At 41.8% G+C, this 22,293-nt stretch overlaps 1 protein-coding gene across 3 annotated transcripts in view; it reads right to left on the bottom strand.

Moving 5' to 3' along the window:
* Nucleotides 1-22,293, bottom strand: part of LOC112922081 (contactin-associated protein-like 3) — a 188,232-nt gene that overhangs the window by 142,413 nt on the left and 23,526 nt on the right. For all 3 annotated transcript variants that reach the window (XM_072761403.1, XM_072761384.1, XM_072761393.1), the window contains exons 2-3: nucleotides 16,727-16,837; nucleotides 3,121-3,314 (exon numbers count right to left, since the gene is read on the bottom strand). In XM_072761403.1, coding sequence (XP_072617504.1) covers nucleotides 3,121-3,314; nucleotides 16,727-16,837 — 305 coding nt within the window. The remainder of the gene's footprint in view (nucleotides 1-3,120; nucleotides 3,315-16,726; nucleotides 16,838-22,293) is intronic.

The raw sequence follows: 22,293 nt of genomic DNA, 5'->3' as shown, positions 1-22,293 counted from the left end.
CATTTTTCAAGAAACTGATAATCTCATGATTATCAACAAGTGTGACTCACTGTGGTCAGTCAACTGTGTACAAAGAGATTAATTCACTTAAGCTGTGGTGATGGCTGGAGAAAACACAAAGGTGAGCCCCCATCCTAAAGCAGATGAAAATGCAGAAGGAATGCTTGCCCTGGAGCTTCAAGCACCCCTGAGCTGAGACAAAGGGTTTCGAAGGCTTGCAGAGCAGGGACCTCAAGAAAAGCATCCTATTCTGTCAGAAGGTAGATGCCACTCATGCATCCATCTTGCAAAGATTTACCAACTTTCTGCTCAGTCCCTGGCACAGTGATGTGCTGGGGATGCAGAAGGGGAAGGCAGGTCTCCATAAGCCAGCTCCCCGGGAGTGGGAGGGAGGTACCACACCAGTCTTGACTGTAGGATGACAGGTGGGCCTGGAGGGTCCAAGCATCTGTCCTCACCTGCTTGGTCTAGGATCAACAATGCTACTAATTCCTGACCTTATTTCCCCTGAGCCCCTCTAAACAAAGTACCAGATGGTAAATACTTACATATGGTTTCTCCCAAGCTGCTCAGCTGAAAAACAGGAATTGTCCCAATTTCTCAACCATGTATTGGGGTGGGGTGAGGGTAAAAATGTGAACCTTGATTAATACAGCTGAGAATAAGCATGCATTAACTATCAGCTGATTTAAAAAAAAAAAGACTTAATTTTGAACAAAAGTTCTCTAAGTGGATGCTTTGTTAAGCTTTAACTGTTCTTTGTTCTTAATTACTGTTGATCTTCACCCTGGTTTAGACCTGGTGTTCTCAGAATTAGCTCAACATCAATATCTACTTCTAAGCACACACTTGGCAACTGCTTGTTTGGGATATTTAAGTCAGCCAGCCCCCAAAACACAAAAATCTCTCCTATATTGCTCTTTTACCTCATGTCAGACAACTGTTTAGCTCTTCTTAATTCAATATTTAAAAATATTTTCTTTATTTATTTGACAGAAAGAGAGAACCAGAGAGGACAAGCAGTGGGAGGGGCAGAGGGAGCAGGGAGCCCAAGGCAGGGCTTGACCCCAGGACCCTGGGATCATGACTGAGTCGAAGGCAGATGCTTCACTGACTGAACCACCCAGGTGCCCCCTTAATTCAACTGAAACCAGCATTTATTGATGAACTATAAAGAGGTCCAGAGACAAGAAATTAAATAGACCATAATCTATGAATTTATATACTAAGTAAAAGAGTTAGTCCTAAGGAAGTTCAAATGAGGCCAATTTGTTACCAATGAATAGTATCATTTTGTTGCTTGTTAGTGTTATAGATAAGCCACATGATAACAAGTAACAGCTTACTCCCTGATACTTTTTTTCTTACTGTGACAAGAAAAATTTTTAAGAGTTACATGATGTCCTTAGCCTAAATTAAATAGAAGCCAAACTATATTTTTTATTGTGGGTAAATCATCATAATATAAAATTTACCACTTTAGTCACTTTTAAGTGTGCAGTTTTATGGCATTAACACTCACACTGTTGTGCAACCACCACCCCCATGCATCTCCAGAACTTATTCATCTTCTAAATTGAAACTCTGTCCCCATTAAATAGTAATTCTCATTCCTCCCTTCCCCCAGTACCTGGCAACCATCTAAAGGGTATTTTTTTAAAGATTTATTTATTCATGAGAGAGGGGGAGTGGGCACAGAGGGAGAGAGAGAATCTAAAGCAGACTCCCTGCTGAACATGGAACCCAATGCAGGGCTCGATCCCAGGATCCTGAGATCATGACCTGAGCCAAAATCAAGAGTCAGGAGCTCAGCCAACTGGGTCACCCAGGCACCCCAAGGATACTTTATATTTTTTTTAATTTTTATTTATTTATGATAGTCACAGAGAGATAGAGAGAGAGGCAGAGACACAGGCAGAGGGAGAAGCAGGCTCCATGCACCGGGAGCCCGACGTGGGATTCGATCCCGGGTCTCCAGGATCGCGCCCTGGGCCAAAGACAGGCGCCAAACCACTGCGCCACCCAGGGATCCCCCAAGGATACTTTAAATAAGAAGAAAAAAAGTGGGAGCATCTGGGTTGCTCAGTAGGTTAAGCCTCTGGCTTAGGCTCAAGGCATGATCCTGGGGTCCTGGGAGCCAGCCCCATGTCAGGCTCCCTGCTCAGCAGGGAGTCTGCTTCTCCCTCTCCTTCTGCTGCTCCCCCTGCTTGTTCTCTCTCTCTCTCTCTCAAATAAATAAATAAATAAACAAACAAACATCTTATAAAAGAAGAGAAAAAAAAGAAAAAGTAATTCCTTCTCCACCTGAGAAATCTGCAGGCCGCACCCCTCCATCCATTGCCACGTGCAAATGCTGCAGATGTTCACCACACTCTACTTTCAGAGCTCCTCGTTCTGGGCAGACTACAGTTTGAAGACTCAAAATGCTAACTATGTAATAAATTTCACACATTTTAATATATGAAAAGTCAGGCAAGCAAAATATAATTCTCCTAAAAGAAGCACGGGTACGTAATCAGAAGTAGAAACTACGCCACTGGTGTAAAATAATGTAAACTAGTTACAGTTCCAAAGAATCCTGGAGATCTACCTCCCATGAATTAGAAGGGGCCACACCAGCACCCACGTTTCCGTCGGAGCCAGACCTGCGTCCCTCAACACGTTGTCCATGGGGAGACTCTCATTACATGTATTTTTAAATGTTTGGAGTCCTTCAGAAATCTCACTTAATCAGAGGACTCTGAAGAATGAGTTTACTTAATTGAACAACACCAAGGCAATACCAGCTCCTGGATTATGGAACAAAGCAAAACAAAACAAAACAAAAAACAAATAGAGTAGGTGGCATGTGACTTTAGTCTGTAGATTTCACACCATGTTAAGGAATAATGGGAAGACATTTTCCATATTTCACTACATTACAAAATTGTTTTACTTATTTCATAAATTATACATGGGCAGCAGATTTTAAAATGCCACATGTGTCTTACATTCCCTTGAAAACATTTTCAAGTAATTTAGGAGGCTCCATTTCTAGACTTGATCTGACAGATTTGCAGCAACACGTAGTAATTGGCGTAATTCATGCTCTGACAGACTGCTTCCACCGAAGGAACGTACCGAGATGCTTTCTTCATGCCGATACTGCTTCCAATTCCTCCCGCCATCGCTGAACATGAGGATGTAGCTGGTAACCCAGTCGGAGCTCCCGTATCCCCCCTGGGTGGCCACAGCCGTGACCTCCATTCTCTCCCCAAGGTCAATCTGCAGCCACTGGTATTGATCTGACACAAGTGGAGACCAGCCACCAGCCCCTTGTAATGGAAACAGAAACAGGAGAAACATGGTAAAGAGAAAGAAACCTTTAAGATCTATATGGTTCTGTAAGAATGGGAACACACATAAAACAGATGAAAATCAGAGTTTCAAATCCTGGAACATTTAACCCCCTCATAATTACACACACACACACACACACACACACACACACACATACATACACACACACATGCATTCAAACCACAGAGTAGGTAAATAGATGACTCCTACATTAATTAATTGTTAATTGCCTTGGTTTTGAGCTCATAACCCCTGACTCTCTAATGTCCAGGGGTCCCACTAAGTGAAAGTGCCTAACGCAGCAGGTGAACAAGCAAACACCATGCCGCTGCATCCATGATTGAAGCTAGTGTCTTTACTGGCCTTTACGTGGGACTTATTCTTGGCTGATCTAAAGGAAAACATTCAGACCATGGTAGAACTAGAAAAACTTAATTCTCAAACCCGAATCTGAGGAAGTACAGTACTGAATGCTAAGATGAGAAAGGTGGTGATGGATGGCACAGCCCTACACTCGATATGCTTACAGATTCATGCGAGAAACACATTTCAAAGAACAATTTGAAATGCAGTATGTCAGGGGCAGAGGTGAAGGTTTTTCTGCACAGGGAGAGACACCTCTGAGAGGCAGCAGGGAGTCTAAGGGAGAATCCAGAGCGAGTGAATAACAAGGACATTTTCAGGTATTCGAGACAATAGCTGTGGAGCAGAAATCACGATGGATGCTTTGTTTTGTCCATAGAGAAATAGATGAGAAACAGAAAAGTTAGAGCAACCCAAGGATGTCTTGTTGATATATTTCATTCTTCCAGCTTAACAGAAACATGAGTTTTGGATTTGGATTTAGCTCTCATGTTGAATTTTCTGATTTTAAATTAATAAGCAATAAAAAATGGGAAAAATAAGCTTGATACACATTCTGGAATTGATATTTTGCTAATTATCCATGTCTAGAAAACACGAGTCACATAAATAATCCCTAATATGACAAAGGCGGTTTAAAAAAAAAATTCCCCTCACTGTGCTGGCACCTACCTCGAGGTTTTCATAATGAGGCCTAAAGCATCAGACAACACTTACCATCTTCTTGTTAGGAGCTCTCGCTGACATCCACACTTGGTTTGCTAAAGCCAGTAGGGCTGAGTGTGTGTCAGGAGGGGTGTGACAGGGTCACAGGGCAGCTCGGAGGGGAGGGGATGAGGGGCATTTGCATCAGGGTACAGAGGCATCAACAGGAGGCAGGCATGTACGTTTCTTCACCACGTCCTCCTTTAGCAGCACAACTTGCCCATGTACCACCTTTCGTAAAGTCTAAAGTTACAAGTTCTTTAGAACCCAGAGCCTTTCTAATTTCTTTCTACCCAGATTTCCCACAGTGAATCTTTGTTGAAGTATTCCAAATTTTCCTGTTAATGTGCCATAAGCACAATGCCTTCTCCTCTGACGCAGAATCCTTAAGTACACTGCAGTTTTGGTTGTTCTGGAACGCATTTTTAAATTTTTTATTCTGAAATAACTTCCAATTGACAGAAGAGCTGCAAATATAGCATAGGAGATTCCTGTCTACTTTTTACCCAGGGTCCACCAAAGCTAATATCTGACATCACCACAGTACTTTTATCAAGACTCAGAGACTAATGAAATGACAAACTTTATTTTGACTTTTCCAGTGTTTCCCACTAACTCTGTTTCTCCGCATCAGGATCTGGTGGAGACACTGTGTCTCCTCTGTGTCCTCCAGCCTGTGACAGTTTCGCAGTCTTTCCTTGTCTCTAATGACAAGATTAGTTTTACTGTTTGGTCCGAGGGTCCCACTGCTGGACAATAAATGGAAGTCCTTCTGGATTCTTTTTTTTAATAAATTAATTTTTATTGGTGTTCAATTTACCAACATACAGAATAACACCCAGTGCTCATCCTGTCAAGTGTCCCCCTCAGTGCCCATTTCTAAGCTGAGAGCTAGCTAACGGTCCAAAGGAACATTACTTACTCTATGACTAGGTGCGATTTTATGATCCTCACAAAAATAAACTTAAAAATTAGGTGATGGCATTCCACTGATTGTCATATTGTGGAGAGTCCACATTTGAAAGTTTATATAGATCGGTTTAAATCTTCAAGAAAGTACATAAATGCCCTCTATTATTTTGGCTCATCCTATGGTAGTAAAGTCCTAGAGAGGGTACTGATGATACCTCTTCTTACATTTCACCATCTTTCCCCAGCAATTTTCATCTCTCATGGAAATAGTAGCATGGCATCACCCTTGTGGAGAAGCACAATTCAGTAAACATGTCATGATATCTCCAGCTTGTCGCCCAGGACCAGCTCTCACACAGGTGCAGCTACCTATCTGTCAACCAGCCCTCAATACCTGTAGGCAATGGCCCCTGAGCATCTCCTGTTCTTTACCTGTGGTGACCAGAGACTACTGATATGCAAATTAAGCAATTCGATTAACTGGGTATTCTGATAAAGGGGTGGAATTTCAGAACCCACAAAGGCCAGGGGGCAATTGGCTTTGGCAGGATAACACGGACCCTGGGAACCCCCAGATCACTGCTGGGTGCTGATGGAGGCCGCTGGGCGCTCATGGGGGCCACTGGGTGCCAATGGAGGCTGCTGGGTGTTGATGGAAGCCACTGGGTGCTGATGGGGGAAACTGGGTGCCGATGAGGGCCACCTGGGGCCGCTGGGGGCTGCTGGGGGCCACTGGATGCCAATGGGGGCCATTGGGTGTCAACGTGGACTGTGTTTTCCCATCACCACCCACCTCCCTCCCACCTCTGCCCCTTCCTGAATAAAGCATCACAGCGTGTACAAAGGAAAGCCTAGCCAGAGGGCCCTGCTTGCACAGAACAAGGTTGCAGTGCCCGTGTGAGGTCGCCCAACACAAAGCATCCTTCTTACTCCCAGGGAAGGCGTGCTAGGTGTGTGCTCATGCTGTAAGGAAGATTCGGCAGGAAGATGCATTAAGCACCCAGTGTTCCCCCTATCCTCCCATTGGTTGCCAAGCGCTGAAAGACAGTCACAGATGTAACAGGTATCACTGCCGAGGCTTCCAGGTGAACAAGGGGCCACAGCACGGCCATCGAGCTTTCCCGGTCACCTTATTACTGAATGGTGTCTTGCCAGCCACTTCGTATCAGATAAAGGTAAGAACATGAAGAAAGACAAACCTGGTTGTGCATGCATGATGTGCTAAAGACCTTGCCCAAGGTCCCACATGTGACCCCAACCCCCCCCCCCCCCCCCCCCCCCGCCCTGCACACCCAGCAAGCGGGATTGGCCTTACAGTCTCTGCTCTGTAGATGAGAACAACACAATCATTTCAGGTTCCTGTGAGGATGTTTTATGAAAGCTTGGCCCCCTGTCATTCTCTACCCTGCCTCAGAACATCTCCCTGTGGTTTATCAGCTATTCAGTAGTGTTTCCTTACCACTCACCACACTGTATTTTATATTGATCCGTGGGAAGGCGTCTGTGTCTAGTTATTCCTGTGTGACTGCTTCCCCCATCCCTGGTTGGCTCAGATACAGGCAGGGTCAGTTCCTCAGAGACAAGAAAGGTTGACTAGGAAACTCTCAGCGGGGCCTTAATTACTCTGTCCACTGATCACGATGACAGTGACCACGGCTCCCGGTGATCACAGGGCATGCGCCCTTATAAACCGTTGGCTTTACGCAGAGAAGAACATTGCCCAGGGCAGAAAAGCCAATGCGTATGCCTTCTTCCAGCCTCAACAAGTATGAGAGCAACAAACCATAAGAGACTCTTTGTTATAAGAAACAAACTGAGGGTGGCTGGAGGGGAGGGCTTGAGGGGATGGGGTCACTTTGGGGATGGGCATTAAGAGGGCACATGAGGTCATGAGCACTGGGTGTTATGCAACTGATGTATCACTGAATTCTGTCTCTGTCACTAATGATACACTATATGTTAACTAACTTGAATTTGAATTAAAAAAAAAAAAAGATGACCATGAGAGCAAAAGTCAAGTGGGTTAACGTGAAGTGAACAGACCCACCCAACTTCAGGGCGTCTGTATGCCAAGCAGATAAATGGCTAAGTTGCAATTGTTGTCAAGGGAAGTCCCCCCCCCCCCCCCCCCGGCCCCACCATCACCACTACCATTAAGGATCATTACTCCATTGTCTCAAATGGGATCTCAGCCAGCTACATGTGTCCTCTTTCCTCATTTACACACTTCTCAATCCACAGGTGCTTTATCCCAAGTTCCAGGCAGGGCCCAGCATGAGAAGGAAGAGCAGGAGAGAGGCAAGAGCTCATTCCTACTTACCCCAGGAGATGACAGGTGTCCCCAGGAAAGAGGGGTCGGCAGGCAGACGGTCTCCATGGATGCCCCCTGACCTCCCCACTCCTGGATCCTTGGGCTCGACACACTGAAGGCTGTGTCATAACCCTGTCAATGCTGCTGAGGGGATGAAGCATTTTGCTGCAGCTCTGATTCCCTAGGAAGCGATTCTAGCTATCTACAGGTAGCATTTCTGGCTATCATGCTGGAGCAGGTCCAGAGAGCCTGCCTCTGGGCCTCCCTACCTGGGCTCTGATTCCCTTCCCGCTGGGCCTCCTTCACTGTGCCAGCAGCCTGAGCCAGGGAGAACGGGACATTTCCCAAAAAGTGCATCCAGAAGGCCAAAGTCAGACGCAGCTGCCTAGTTGTAAACCAGATTTCTATGTGCAAGCCATTTTAAAATGGCTTTGTAAACAGACAATTCAAAAGGTAAATAAAAATTGTGCACACCAGCCAATCTGAGATTTGTATTAAATGCCAGCGATACTGAGGAAAAGGAAACATCCTGGAAGCACTCAGGTGTGCAAATGCTCCCCGAAGCTGTCTACAGCCTCCCCAGGGACGACTTTCTACACCCTTTGGCACCGAGCATTCATTACTGCAGCTATTTCTGCATAAAACAAGCAAAAATCTGTCAACACTGTGTGTTCTGCTTTGCTGTTCGTACATGTATTCCTGACCGAGTTTTAAGGGAACAGATAGTAGAGAATCGCACAGATCGGAGTCAATCTGAGACTCTTCTGCTCCCGTTTGAAGTTCTGTGTGGACAGCGTGGATAAGACCATGCGCTCATTTCTCACCTTAGAAGCAGAACAAGACTTGCCCCGCAAGCCTATCACAATCCGAACAAGCAGTAAACCCCTCATTTATGACTGCATAGACTGTGTGGCTGAGCTTATTCCTGTCCCATGAAATCTCCACGTTCCCAAGGAGGGCAGCTCTGGGATGTGTCCTCGTTCTATGAAAGCATCACTTTCATAGCCCCCTGAGTTTGCAGAACAGACAGGGTATCCGAGCATCCTCAGGCCAAGCTGCACAGCTGCAGAACTGGGGGAGGCTGGGCCGCCACGGTCCTCACCGTCCCCCTCCCCCACTTCCCATGGACACCCCACTGCTGCTCTCCCATGTCCTTTTTTAAAAAAAATTAAACATGGTGGAGGATTGTGTCAGGAAGTGCAAGGGGGAGATGCTCGGAAATAAAACCAAGACAACTAAACGATCCCCCCATTTGTGACTGCTCAGTCAGCCAAACGCCTCTGGAAAAGAATTCCATTGAGGCTCAACCTTGCATTTTCTTTAAGGCTGCCGTAGAGCTTAATTCATAACAATCCATAAGCTCACTGTGAGTGCTCCGATGAAAAGAGTCATGCACAGATTACCTGCTCTACAAAATAGAGTGTCTTAATGAATGCAAAAAGGATGAGGCCTGAGCGTCACGAAGCAAGCGTGGGTGCTGCTGACAAGAAGCACTTCGGGCGGGGGCCTTCGAAGGATAGTACTTGACTGTGTCAGAGCAAAGCCTTCTCCACGTGATTCCCTTAGAGGAAACAGGGCAACAAAACAAGAGTCGAGTTGCAAGGATCACAGGAAAGAGAGAACAGTGAGCCCTGGATCACCATCTCACAGGCAGCCCCTAGTCCAGGCAGGTCTCCATCCACGTTCAAGGCAGTAAGGCAGCTGCCCACAGGGCCTACGGGCAGGTCCCAGCAGCTTTGGTCACTGGCTATGGTCTTCCTGGGGCACAAGTTAAACATGTAGATCAGGACACCCAACCTATGCACCATTAGGGATGCCAGGTGCCTCACGAAAGATTGCTAACAGGACCTTACCACTTTGGCAGAAATGAGGGTCACCTTAGCTGGTGCATCTTTAGCCAGGGGTCCTGGGCAGAAAAAAAAAAAAAAAAGAAAGAAAGAAATCCCTAGAAGGGGCAATGCAATTGAATGTGGCTGGATGGAAAACCCTGCAAGTAGTACAGGGGGCAGGGAGGATGGGACAAAATACATGTCTACAGGAATGACACTTATTAAAAAGTGAACAAAGCCATCCTGATATGTGTCAAAGGTACATACTGTTAAATGCATAACTTCTATGAACCTCTCTGTGTATTATGAGTGATATAAAAAGTGAATCATTTTGAAAAGGAACAGACTAGAATTTGCTAGACAACTATTTAAGAACGTGATGGCCCTTAGAAGGGCTCCCAAATCCCATGAGGGCAGTTGCCAAGTATGTCACAGCATGACTGACTCTTGGAGAAATGGAAATTTCATGGCAAAACTGTGGCCGCCACGAGGCACTTAACATGCAGAGTATAGACAATGAAATAATTCTGAAAAGCTAAACTATGTTTTTTGCTCCTTTTCTCCAGAAAATCCTGGTAGCTGGTGATCATGATGCCTCTGAGCCCCAGAGAAGCCAGGAGGGCGAAGGGCAACTCAGGAAATGGGAATCACAATGTGCGAGGACTTGGTTCTGGAAGAGCAGGCGGGGACCCTGGGGACTTGGAAGGAGATGAAGCAGAAGATGAGTAAGGGTGACAGCAGGGTGAGTCAGACACCTTGATGGGGAATGAAGCCCCAGGGCATAAGAAAGGTGAGAGTAATCAGTGAAAAGCAGAGGTCAGGCTCTGGTGTGGCTTCCGTTGGAACTCTGGGAGACCAGCTTATAGGGGCTGTGCAGTCAGGACATCCTTGCCAAATCTTGCCTGCTTTCTCCCTTCCAGGAACGTGGAGGACAGCACTCCCAGCCCCCTTGCAGTTGGGTGAAGCTACGTGACTGGCTCAGGCCAACAAGCTGTGAGTGGACTTGACAGGTTACTTCTGGGCCGAGTTGCCAGGACAAGACGTCCATTGCTCTTTTCCCCTTGGCATGGTGACCCAGAATCCACCACTGGCCATCCAAAGCAGACACAGAAGCTAAATGAGAATCCAACTGGATCTGAACAGAAGGTCAACTTGGCAAGAACAGATTAAACTTGTAAAGGAAGACTGTGGCCTGATTGCTCAGGCTCGAAACCAGGTAAGACTCATGGTCAGATTTCAGGGAGACAGGAAGTGACATGAGACCTATCCCTCAAGGGGCAGGTGACCTAGCAAGTGGTGGCCTTGCCAAAAAAGCACCAGTAAAGTAAAACCACCACAGGCTTCGGGAGTGTGTGCCAACTAACCCCTAGTGTTAAGAGCCAACAAACTCCCTCAGCAAACAGCAGGAGGAGTCCCACCCACCATCCAGCTCCATGAGGGCATGAGCCCAGCCTGCAAACCCAAACGGTCTTGAAAAGAGCAGGAAACACACAGAGAAATCGGAGCATCTCCAGGAGACATTCTCCTACCCAAAAAAAGACTACTGATCTCGAAGAGAGGGAGAATTGTCTTCCCCTGGGGTAATTCTATAACTTGGGCTGCTTGGAAGAGAAACCGGCCCCCAACACTGCCTCCGTGAAGGTCTCCGGCAACTCTGAAAACACTGGGTTTGTTCTGGATTGTCTCATCTAGTACCTCAGGCTCTATGGTAGGAACCTGGAGAGTCCAGAGCTTGTGGAGGGCTATGGGGAGGATCAGAGCAGTTATGTGTGTGGTCTGTGTGATGTCTGCACACACCCTGGTGTTTGGGGCTTCTCTTCCCACATGCCACCATCTTGCATTTTATTTTATTTTATTTTATTTATTTTTTTTTTTATCTTATTTTATTTCATTTTCACCTTGCATTTTAGACAAGCTGTGATTTAATAAAACTCCATGGCTACCAAGACAGTGCTCTGTGCTTTAGTACATGGGCATATTTTACACTGATGCTATTATGCTTGGTCTGCCCCCTCTACCCAGTATCTACAAAGTCATTTGGAAGGAAAGGGAAGAAAGAAAAATAAATGGTGGCTTACAAAGACTGTGCATTAACCCTAATAAGTCTAAAAACTTTTAAGGAAGCCAGATAAACAGAATTCAGAATCTGATGTCCAGAGGCAAAACCTTCCCAGTACATCCATATGCCTTTATAAAAATCTGGTGTTCAGGACCCTTTATTGCAACTTAAATTGCTCACTCTATTAACTGGGAATGCTGGCCAGCTCCATTAGCCTCCTGGCCTGTGAATAAAAGATGGGAATTTATAGGAACTGCAATTTTATGAAAAAAATATAACAGAAAACTTTACTATTATAAGATTTGCATCAAACATTTTTGATGCAATGTTCTGATGTATGTCAGCTGTTGACACAATTTTAGATATTTAAATTATTTACTCTTTCAATTTTTAAAAACATTTCTTTGTTAAAAACCAGTGAATTTTTCATCATGCCCTATTTGGGATATTGCAGAGTTCAAATAATCAGAGTTCAATGTTGTAAGAAACTGGTATCCAATAGCCATATCTAAGCATTTTTCCTAATCTAATCATTTTTTCTTTACTTATTTATCTTGCTAAAACCTCTAGTATAGACTTGTATTATAACTGTACTTCACTATTAAGGAAAAAATATCTTAATGCTGAGAGTAGTTTCTAAAATACTCAGCCATTGGGGATCCCTGGGTGGCTCAGCGGTTTGGCACCTGCCTTCAGCCCAGGGTGTGATCCTGGAGTCCTGGGAACGAGTCCCGCGTCGGGCTCCCTGTGTAGAGCCTGCTTCTCCCTCTGCCTTTGTCTCTGCCTCTCTCTCTCTCTCTCTCTCTCTCTCTCTCTGTCTCTCATGAATAAAATCTTTAAAAAAATAAATTAAATTAAATTAAATTAAATACTCAGCCATTAATTGTATCGGCATCATCAGACAAAATCTGTCCTGGCTCCATCCACAGGTAACACAATCTGTGCTCTGCGTGCTCAATGTTTCAATACGGGAAAGGTGGAAAATACGAAGAGAAAAGAAAACATCTAGTCAGCTCAATTTGTCCCCGTCTACTTTCTGTGTGCAATAACCAATGTAGCATTCTGAAATGTCATTTTTTGATAAAGTTAAATTTCATGCAGCCTCATTGCACTGCCACCAGTGAGGTGACTTGCTGCATTAAAAGCCATGATTTTCAGCACCTGAGTCAGGAACAGAGCAGGCCCACCCTCTGGAAGTTAAGTGTTCATGCAAGCATTCTGGGGAGATAAACGAGGAAGACCATGTGTATGTGTCTTCCTGAGTCAATTTCAAATATCTTCTGGCAAGGCCACGCACCTCACCACCATGACTGCGCTTACAGATCAGATGGTTGGGGAGAGCATGGTGTCCAGAACTGGAACACAGTCTCTGCAGTGCTACTAAGCCAGCTTGTTTAAGATTTTATTTATTTGAGAGAGAGAGAGAGCACAAGCATGGGGACCAGCAGGTGGAGAGAGAGAGGGAGAAGCAGGCACTCCATGGAGCAAGGGAGCCCATACGGGGCTTGATCTGAGGACTCCAGGATCATGACCTGAACTGAAGGCAAATGCCTCACAGGCTAAGCCACTCAGATGCTTCCCCCGGGGAGGAGGAGATTGTTGGTTTTGTTAATGAACTTTCACCTGGATAAACTTGGAGTATGAAGACTCTTTAGAAGACATTTGAGAAGAAAAATATGAAGTCAAGCATGTTCTTATTTATAAGGTCAGATTTCAGCAATCTGGATTTTGCCTAAGAAATATTAGGTAACTTGCAATTTTAGGAAATACTCAATTTAATATTGATGGAAACAAAATCAGCCAATATGAACAATCAAGCCCAATTTTCAAGGACTTTGCATTTTTATCTAATGGCATCAATTTTCTGGAGCAGGTACATGAATAAATGTATTTGTCTATGATTTACTTCTTAAAATCTATCAGTTTAGAAAAATTACACATTCAGGCATTTGGGGATGTTAACTTGCAGCAATTTATGTTCCTTTGTATAAAAAAGTAGTATGTATTACATCAACGTGGGCATTTTGTTTAATGTATTATCGAGAACCCAACTTTGGACATCATTACAGAAACTTTAGAGGAACCAGAATAGAGATTCCAAAAATAAACTTCAGGAGCTCTTAGTCTTATATTGAGTGATGATGCTAAGTATTATCTCCACAGTAACTAGCACTTCCATTAGGGGACTCACACAAAACACTGAAAAACACATGGTTACACAGGAGTCATGGTTTCCTGAATCTCATGGACCCACCTCTCCCCTTTGGCTGATAGATAGATGATAGATAGATAGATAGATAGATAGATAGATAGATAGATAGATAGATTCCAATCTAAAATTATGGGATGCCTGGGTGGCTCAGTCAGTTAAGTGTCTGACTCTTGATCTCCACTTGGGTACTGATCTTGGGGTCGTGAGATCAAGCCTTAAGTCAGGCTCCAAGTTCAGGATCGAGTCTGCTTGTCCCTCTACCCTCCCTTCCCCCTCCACACCATGCATTTTTTCTCTCTAAAATAAGTAAATAAGTAAAATCCTTAATAATAATAATATAAAATAAAATAAAACAAAATAATGTCCCGCCTAGTCTTACGACTCCATGCATCAAGTAGATGCAGTGATCAGCTCCACATAAAATCCCTAGCAGAAGCCATGATATTTCAGATATTTCTAATTTTTCAGAAAAACATTTGAAAACTCAAAGACTCCTGGGAAAAATAAGAAAATAGGGAGGTAAAACAGACCCTCTTTTTTAATACTTCCAAGTACCATGGAGCTCCTGGGTGTGTCAGTGGGTTAAGTGCCCGACTCCTGATTTTGGCTCAGGTCCTTGATCTCCCAGGTTTTGAGATCAAGCATCAGGCTCCTTGCTCAGTGGGGAATTTGCTTGAGATTCTCTCTCTCTCCCTCTGCCCTTCCATGGCTCGCTCCCTCTCTCTCTCTCTCTCTCTCTCTCTCTCTCCCTCCCTCCTTCTCTCAAGTAAATAAATAAATCTTTAAATATAAAATAAATAACAAATACAAAAAATAAAACCTCCAAGTATCGTAACATACACCAAGGAAATTCTAATCATATAACAAGTAGTCTAACATGATTTCCATCACCAGATCATGCACAGAATTTTCAAAAAAGCCAAAAGTACTATATATGAAGAATCATCGTTGTCATTATTATAATCGTCCATATTTTACACAATCCACGTTTTACATCATAATATCCTCAACTGAAGTGAGCTAATCTGTTCTCCAGCTGGTAAGGATATGCTGGCTAATCTGATATGCTGGCTTTTAAAAGAAAATATACATAGATAATCCTCCAGAAGGAATATCAATAAACTGTGCTAGATGAATCTAGCTTTAGCAATGGGTATGAAATCAGATGGTAAAATGAAGGAATATTTCGTGAAATGGGGATTGTAAACAATCAGAGTAACAACAACCATAAGAAAAAAAAAACCTCATCAGTTGATTGCCACGCTTTTAAAAAAATTAATTTAAATTTGCAAAGAGAGTGATCTGAACATAGCAAATAGGTTTTATACTTACCATTTTATAATGGTTGCTTATCATATTCTAAGTTATTAATTTTTTAATTAAATGTAATGGAAATAAATTCATCTTAAACATCGGGATTTTCTCTCCAAATGCTTATAAACTTCCCAGTGCCACCGCACTGACAGGACGGGAGGCCTGAATCATAAAGATATTCTGTATATGCAAATCGGAAACACAATACACAGGCCCCTCGGGATTCTTTAAACTAATTAAGTATGGTGCTTATTTAGGTTTTATAGTCTTTGGGCAACCACTGGAAAGTTTAGATGTTAAGCTGGTATTAGAGTAACCACCAGACCAAAAATAGTAAATTTGATCATTTAATTATTAATGGAAATCTGGCTTCAATGAGAAGATATTTTCATTGGAGAACTGAAAGTTATCATGCCTGATGCTTCATAAATATCTGGAGGAGTAAATTATCTGGCCAGAAATGCTGCTTCTTCCTAAAGGACCATGAAGGTGGTCATCAGTGGGTATGCTCTCTCTCCTCTAAACTTGCCAAAATCCTTCACTGTGTCCTTAATGTGCCCTACCAGTCTATTTGGTCACTTGCAGGGTTCCTGCATTTGATTTTTAAGGATACAATAAAATTCAAGCTATACTTAAACTATGATCTGAGAAATACCAGATAAAGGGAGGAAATGCTCAATTCCATAGTCCTAGCTTCAAGTTTTACATTTACAAGGGACACAGTTAATTTAAAATTTTACTTTCTGGGGCACCTCGGTGTCTCAGTGGTTGAGCATCTGCCTTTGGCTCAGGGAGTGATCCCGGGATCCTGGGATCGAGTCCTGCATTGGGCTCCCTGCAGGGAGCCTGCTTCTCCCTCTGCCTGTGTCTCTGCCTCTCTCTATCTCTGTGTCTCTCATGAATAAATAAATAAAATCTTTAAAAATAAATAAATAGATAAAATTTCACTTTCTGAATTAATAATTCACCAAGAAAAGTTAACCTATCCCTTTAAAAAGATAGTAAAACATTTGAGTTTGTATGTATTAGCTTATTCAATCCGTTGAACTATTATTTGTGCAAAAGAAAAAATAACTGAGTCAATGACATTCAAGGAGCAAGAATGAGTAAATATCTCTTCAAAAAGTAATCCATTATCACCCTTCCTACACATACAAAGGGAATCTATTTTTAACAGATGCCTTCCCTCGGGCTCCTCCCAGGCCAGCTCCTGGGATGGAGCTGTTTCCCCATCACTCTCCTAAGGCAGCTTCCCATCTCACGGATGCCAGTGACTTGTTGGGTGTCCCTCAGCACCCATGACATTGGCTCATCCATTTGTTGGTTTAGCTACTCATGATACCTATTCTTGACTAGTCACTCATCCATAGGGCTCCCTAAAGCTAAAAAGGGGTGATAAATTAGGAAATAATCTAGAGCGTCTAATAATCTCCTTCTGATTTGAATCTCATTGATGATCATTTGCTGTCCATCAACAGGGAAGGGAGATGTCAAAACAAACAAAAAAGATTAAAGAAGAAGGAAGGGAAGAAACAATAAAATGTTGAACTGCTTCTTCATTTTCATTAAACTGCAATATAATTACTTTGTGAACCGTAAGAATGAATATTAAGCAAGAATGATAATTATTCTCCCTGAGAAAGAATCATGATGGATCAAGAACAATATGGTATCGGACTCACCATCTCTGCGATTAAGACTTGCAAAGCCCGGGCCGTGGCTGCTGGACAGCTCTGAAGAGCTGCTGAAGGCTTCTCGTGGCAAGGTGGATGCCAGCGCAGCATCACAATTATCTGTGCAGAAAATACCAAGTTCCGGTTAACTCCCTGCTCAAGGCTTGTCTTCTTCTCCCCCTCCCTTCCTACTTCCTTCCTCCTCTTCCTCCTCTCCTTCCTTCTTTCCCTCCCTTTTTAGTTAACAGGCTAAGAAAATGCTAGAACCTGTGGCAACCATCAGTCTTGGTCAGAGGTGTGTTAGTAAATGCTAACAACAGGCTCTTAAAAAAAATAAAAGCCCTGACTGGTAGCATTTGCTATCTTCTATGGTGTACCTACTCCCATCGTGGCCAATTACAAGCTGTCAGTGTGATATCACCAAGCATGGGACTGAAAAGAGACTCACACATGTTCACACCATTAGACAGTATTTCCAGCCTACAGATCCAAGACACTGAAATAACCTCAAGAGCACAGATAATAGCAAGATGCCATGAAATAGAGTAGTGAGGGGTGAGTTTGGAGAATTTACCTTTGTTTTTAACATGATTTATTTCACTGTAACTTTCTACAATTTAATCTTTAATAATGGCTGTATTTTAACAACTGGCTTACAAAATTCATGAAAAGTTAACGATTGGCTCTTGCCAACTGCTAAAAGTTGGTTGCAGCCCACTGCCCCTCAATGGAAGAACTATCAGAAGAATTTCCTTTGAAATCAGGAAGAAGACTTTAATAGGCATCACTGCTTCTGTTGAATGCTGCTCTCAAAGTCCAATCAGGATATAAGAGAACATTTACAAATTAAAAGCATAGAATTGAAAAAAGAAAAAAAGCAAATGTCATCGCTTTCAGATGATATGATTGTAGAGGTAAAAAATCCAAAAGTAGCTAATTGACTGGCTTAATAGCTCCATATCCCAAAAACTGATTTCACTTTAAACTCTAGTTGGGGTTAGACGATAAATTAAATAGAATAGCAAATAATAACAAAACACATAAAGTATCTAAGAATGAATCTTAGGAAACTGTGCAAAACATAATAATGGAAAAAAACATAATGGGGATTATTATAAAAACTATATTGAAAGACATTAAAGCAAAACTGCATAAAATACAGCCTCCAGTAATCACAGACAGGAAGACAGCATGTTTAACATCTCAGCCACCCCCAGTTTGATCTAAAGATTCATTTAGAAGTCCAATCAAACGCCCAAGAGAATTTTTCAAGGAAATTGAATCGGGGAAACCATGACTTGGAAATTCATAACATGGGGTAGAGACACGATTTAAGGAGCCTGGGAAGACAAACAGAAAAACCACATCTTTATGTTCATCAAACCTTTAGCAAAAATTCAGTATTTTCTTTAATCATGAGCAGCAACAGACCACAGCATTTTGAGTAGTGCCCATGCATTTGATTTGTTACCATCATAAGTTAGAGGTATTCTCATAGCAATCATTGTCATGGACATCTAGAAATACAGTTGATGCTCCTCGTTATTTCAAAATAATAGCATTTATTCAACTCACTACTAGATTTTGTTATTTAATGTACTTAATAGCTAAGGAGACATTATATAACAATTTCTAATTTATTGATATCAGCACATCACTGTAATTGGCATATACATATACAAATATATAATGCATTCACAACCATTGCTCTGAGAAGGGGACACAGGCTTTGGCACAAGGAAGGCCCAGGAAGCCCCTGTGATGGGGGTCATGCACTGAAGCACCAAGCTGTTGAGTTCATATTGGGCTATTATTAGTACTTCAGGACATTCCAGAGGAGGGATGTTGTCTACAGTTCATGGTCAACTGAGCAAACTTGAGTGTTAGGTTAGAAATCTCTCAGGGGTGCCAGCATGTTGAGCAGACCATGAATGCAGAGGGGTCCTGGGGACCTCACCGCCAACTTGAAGTCACACAGAAGACTGAGAGCAAGAGAAAATTATTCCCATTAACTGTGTGTCTTCGGAAGCCTGCTCTCTTCCCATCCCTGGCCCCACAAAATTTCCTTTAGGGGTCTGTCCCCACGCTGCCCCTTCGTCTCTGTTGCTCACACAGTTGTTGTCCTCTCACCACTTACGGTCTCCTCTTAAGTTGGAAACTGATGAGAACCTAGCACAGATTTTGGAGCTGAACTTGGGTGGGGTTGACATTTGACAGCTTGCCTGCTCTTGGGGTGTCACTCACCCTTCCCTAAGCCTCGGTTCTCTCTGATGAGATTTCAGTGGGAAATCACACAACTGGACAGTGAAGAGATATACAACTGGACGGTGGGGATTCTCACAATTGTACAATGAAGAGACACACAACTGGACAGTGGAGAATCACACAACTGTACTATGGTGATATTGTGTAATTATACAATGGGGAGCCAACTCCCACAACTGCACAGTGGGGAGTTACACAACTAGGCAATGGGAGTCACACAGCAGTATAGCAAGGAGTCATATAACTGTACAATGGGACTCATACACTAAGAGGATTGCTAAGGATTACAATTATTTGCTTTTATTATTCTCACTATGGTAATACAAGGCAACACTAAGTTCCTTCAAAATATCTTATAAAGACATTTTCCCCCTACAAAGATGGAAAAGGAAGGATTTAAAGTTCTAAACCATATTGTCATTTTTTATTCTTTCCTCAAAGAAGGCATACAAAGCTTAGTCTTTAAAAAGTAGCAGTAGTAGTAGTAGTAGTAGTAGTAGTAGTAGTAGTAGTAGTAGTAATAGCTTTTGTGTTGTAATCTTTCTTTGGAAGAAAAATTTATAAAATTTATTTTAAAATGATAATTTTCAGGCACCTGGGTGGCTCAGTCAGTGAAGCATCTGCCTTCAGCTCAGGTTGTGATCTCAGGGTCCTGGGATGGAGGCTCACATCTGGCTTCCTATTCAGTGGGGAGTCTGCTTCTGCCTCTGCCCCTTCTCCTGCTTGTGTTCTCTCTCTCTCTCTCTCTCACTCTCTCTCTCTCTCAAATAAGCAAATAAATAAGTAAATAAATAAATATCTAGAATGACAATTTTCTATCTAACCCTAACTTAGAGGCTTTAAAGCCTGTGTTCCAATTTATTCCAACATTGTAAAAGTTGAGGATATGTGTGGTCAAAAACAAGGTGGTCACATTCTATAAGGCACCTGGAGAGGAGTGGTTCTGGATTTTGACAGTGTTTTCTAGGCATTCAGTGTGTTTCTAACTAAATTTAATGCATGTAAGGTGAAGGCTCAGGAGTCATCCTGAACTTCAATTAACTATAGTTTTCAATCTGCAATGTCTATATTTTCTGCTAAGATTCCTGAAGCAAAAACTGTCAAGACCCAATTTAATTTTCTTTTTCTGGCATCATTATAAAACTTTTGAATCCAAAAAAAAAAAAAAAAAAACTTTTGAATCCCACTAAGTGAATACCATTCTTATGAATAATCTAATAAATATTATTTCTATCCAAAAAAAAGATGATTCCTAAAATGTTTCAAAGATACAAGAATTATTCACAAATTGTGGTTTTTAGCAAGTGAGATGGCAAAATAACTTTAAAGCACCACTATTTATCACTTAGAGGGAAAAGCAAGTTGAGTACAAATAATAAGCTTATGAGAATTAACATATGAAGATAGACAGAAACTATTACAGCTAAATAAGCTAAAGCAACTTTATTCCCCTTCCTAATAACCACTCATATTAATGAGAGTGATTCTATGGAATAATCTTAATTTTGAAAAGCAAAATGTACTCAAAGTGAGGTTCTCAAAACAGCTTAAGAATTCTAAAGGCAAAGTGATGGTCCATTGTCATGTGTTTGGAGAAAAAAAAACACACCACAATTGTTCATGATTTATATATGACTCAGATCAAAGTGCCAGGGACACCTTTGTGTGCGTTCTGATATAATTCATATTTATGAAATACTCAAACCTTGTCTCACTAGTTGTACCTATTACAATGCCATTTTAATCAAAAGCCTATTATACATCTTACCAAAAGAACAGCCTTAGACTGAGATTATAAAACAATATATCAGCTTCTTTTTCTCAAAATTATATATATTTTTTTCCAGGTAAATTCATTTACCACTGAAGCTATCTGGACCTGGTGTAGGCCCTCCAGTTGAGTGAATTCATACTGGTAATACTTCGTTTTCTTAGATCAAAGCATTTATAAAATGCTTCACAGATTTTTGAGCAAATTTTAAATTACAAAATAGTATATTCCAAATGCTGAATCCAAATGGTAGAGAAGATGTAAATGGGCAAATATTTGTTAATAAAAAGAGCTTCCTGCCTAATGACTTGTCTTTGAACTTCCAGAAAATGTGCAACTTAAATACATGAAATCACTTTTGAAAAAGTCTTCTTGTTAGAGCACAAGTCAATAAAATTGAAAATAAGAAATCAGTGCAGAATATCAAAAAAGCCAAAAGCTGGCTCTTTGAAAAGATCAGTAAAAGGTTCTAGCCAGGTTAGCTTAAAAAAAAAAAAGGAAAGGTCACAAATTATTAATATCAGAAATGAAAGAAACAGCATCACTACAGATCCCATGGACATGAAATGAAAATAAAGAAATAATATGGACAACTCTATGTCCACGCATTTAATAACCTAGGTTATATGGACTAAAAGATACAATCTGCCAAATTCACACAAGAAGGAAAACAATCTATATAGGCCTACATCTATTAAAGAATTTGAATCTATAATTAGTAACCTTCCAAAACAGAAAATACCAGGTCCAGATGGCTTCAGTGGTAAATTCTACCCAACATTAAGGAAGAAATTTTCCAAATTCTCTACAAATTCTTTCAGAAGATAGAAGCATAGGGAATACATTCCAATTCATTTTATGACAACTGAATTAACCTAATACCAAAACCAGTCATAGATATTACAAGAAAAGAAACCTATAGACCAATACCTCTCATAAACATAGATGTAAAACCCTCAACAAAATATTAGCAAATTGAATCCAACAATGCATAAAGAGAATTATACACCATGAACAAGTGTAATTTATCCCAGGTATGCAAGACTGACTCAACATTCAGAAAGCAATTAATGTAATCTACCGCATCGATGGGCTAAAGAAGAAAAATCACATGGTCACATAAATAGATGCAGAAAAAGTATTTGACAAAGTCCAACACCTATTTGTAGTAAAAACTCTTAAACTAGAAATAGAGGAGAACTTCTCCATCTTGAAGAAGAATACCTACTGAAAATTTACAGTTAAATCGTACTTAATGGTGAGAAACTTGAAGTTTCCCCACTAAGATCAGGAACAAGACAAGGATGTTCCCTCTCCTCATTCCTTTTCAACATCCTACTAGAAGTCTTTAATTAACGCAATTAGACTAGAAGAGGAAATAAAAGGGATACAGATTGAGAAGGAAGAAATCTCTGTTCGCAAATGTCATGATCATCTATGTAGAAAATCCAAAAGAATTAGCTAAAACAAAAATTAAAAACAGAAACCTGAAACTAATAAGAGATTATGGCAAGTTGGCAGGATATAAGGCTAATGAACA

Source organism: Vulpes vulpes, chromosome 1, assembly GCF_048418805.1.
Source record: "Vulpes vulpes isolate BD-2025 chromosome 1, VulVul3, whole genome shotgun sequence".
NCBI lineage: Eukaryota > Metazoa > Chordata > Mammalia > Carnivora > Canidae > Vulpes > Vulpes vulpes.
The sequence above is the reverse complement of the archived record's forward strand: the minus strand, read 5'-3'. Positions and strand labels throughout refer to the sequence as shown.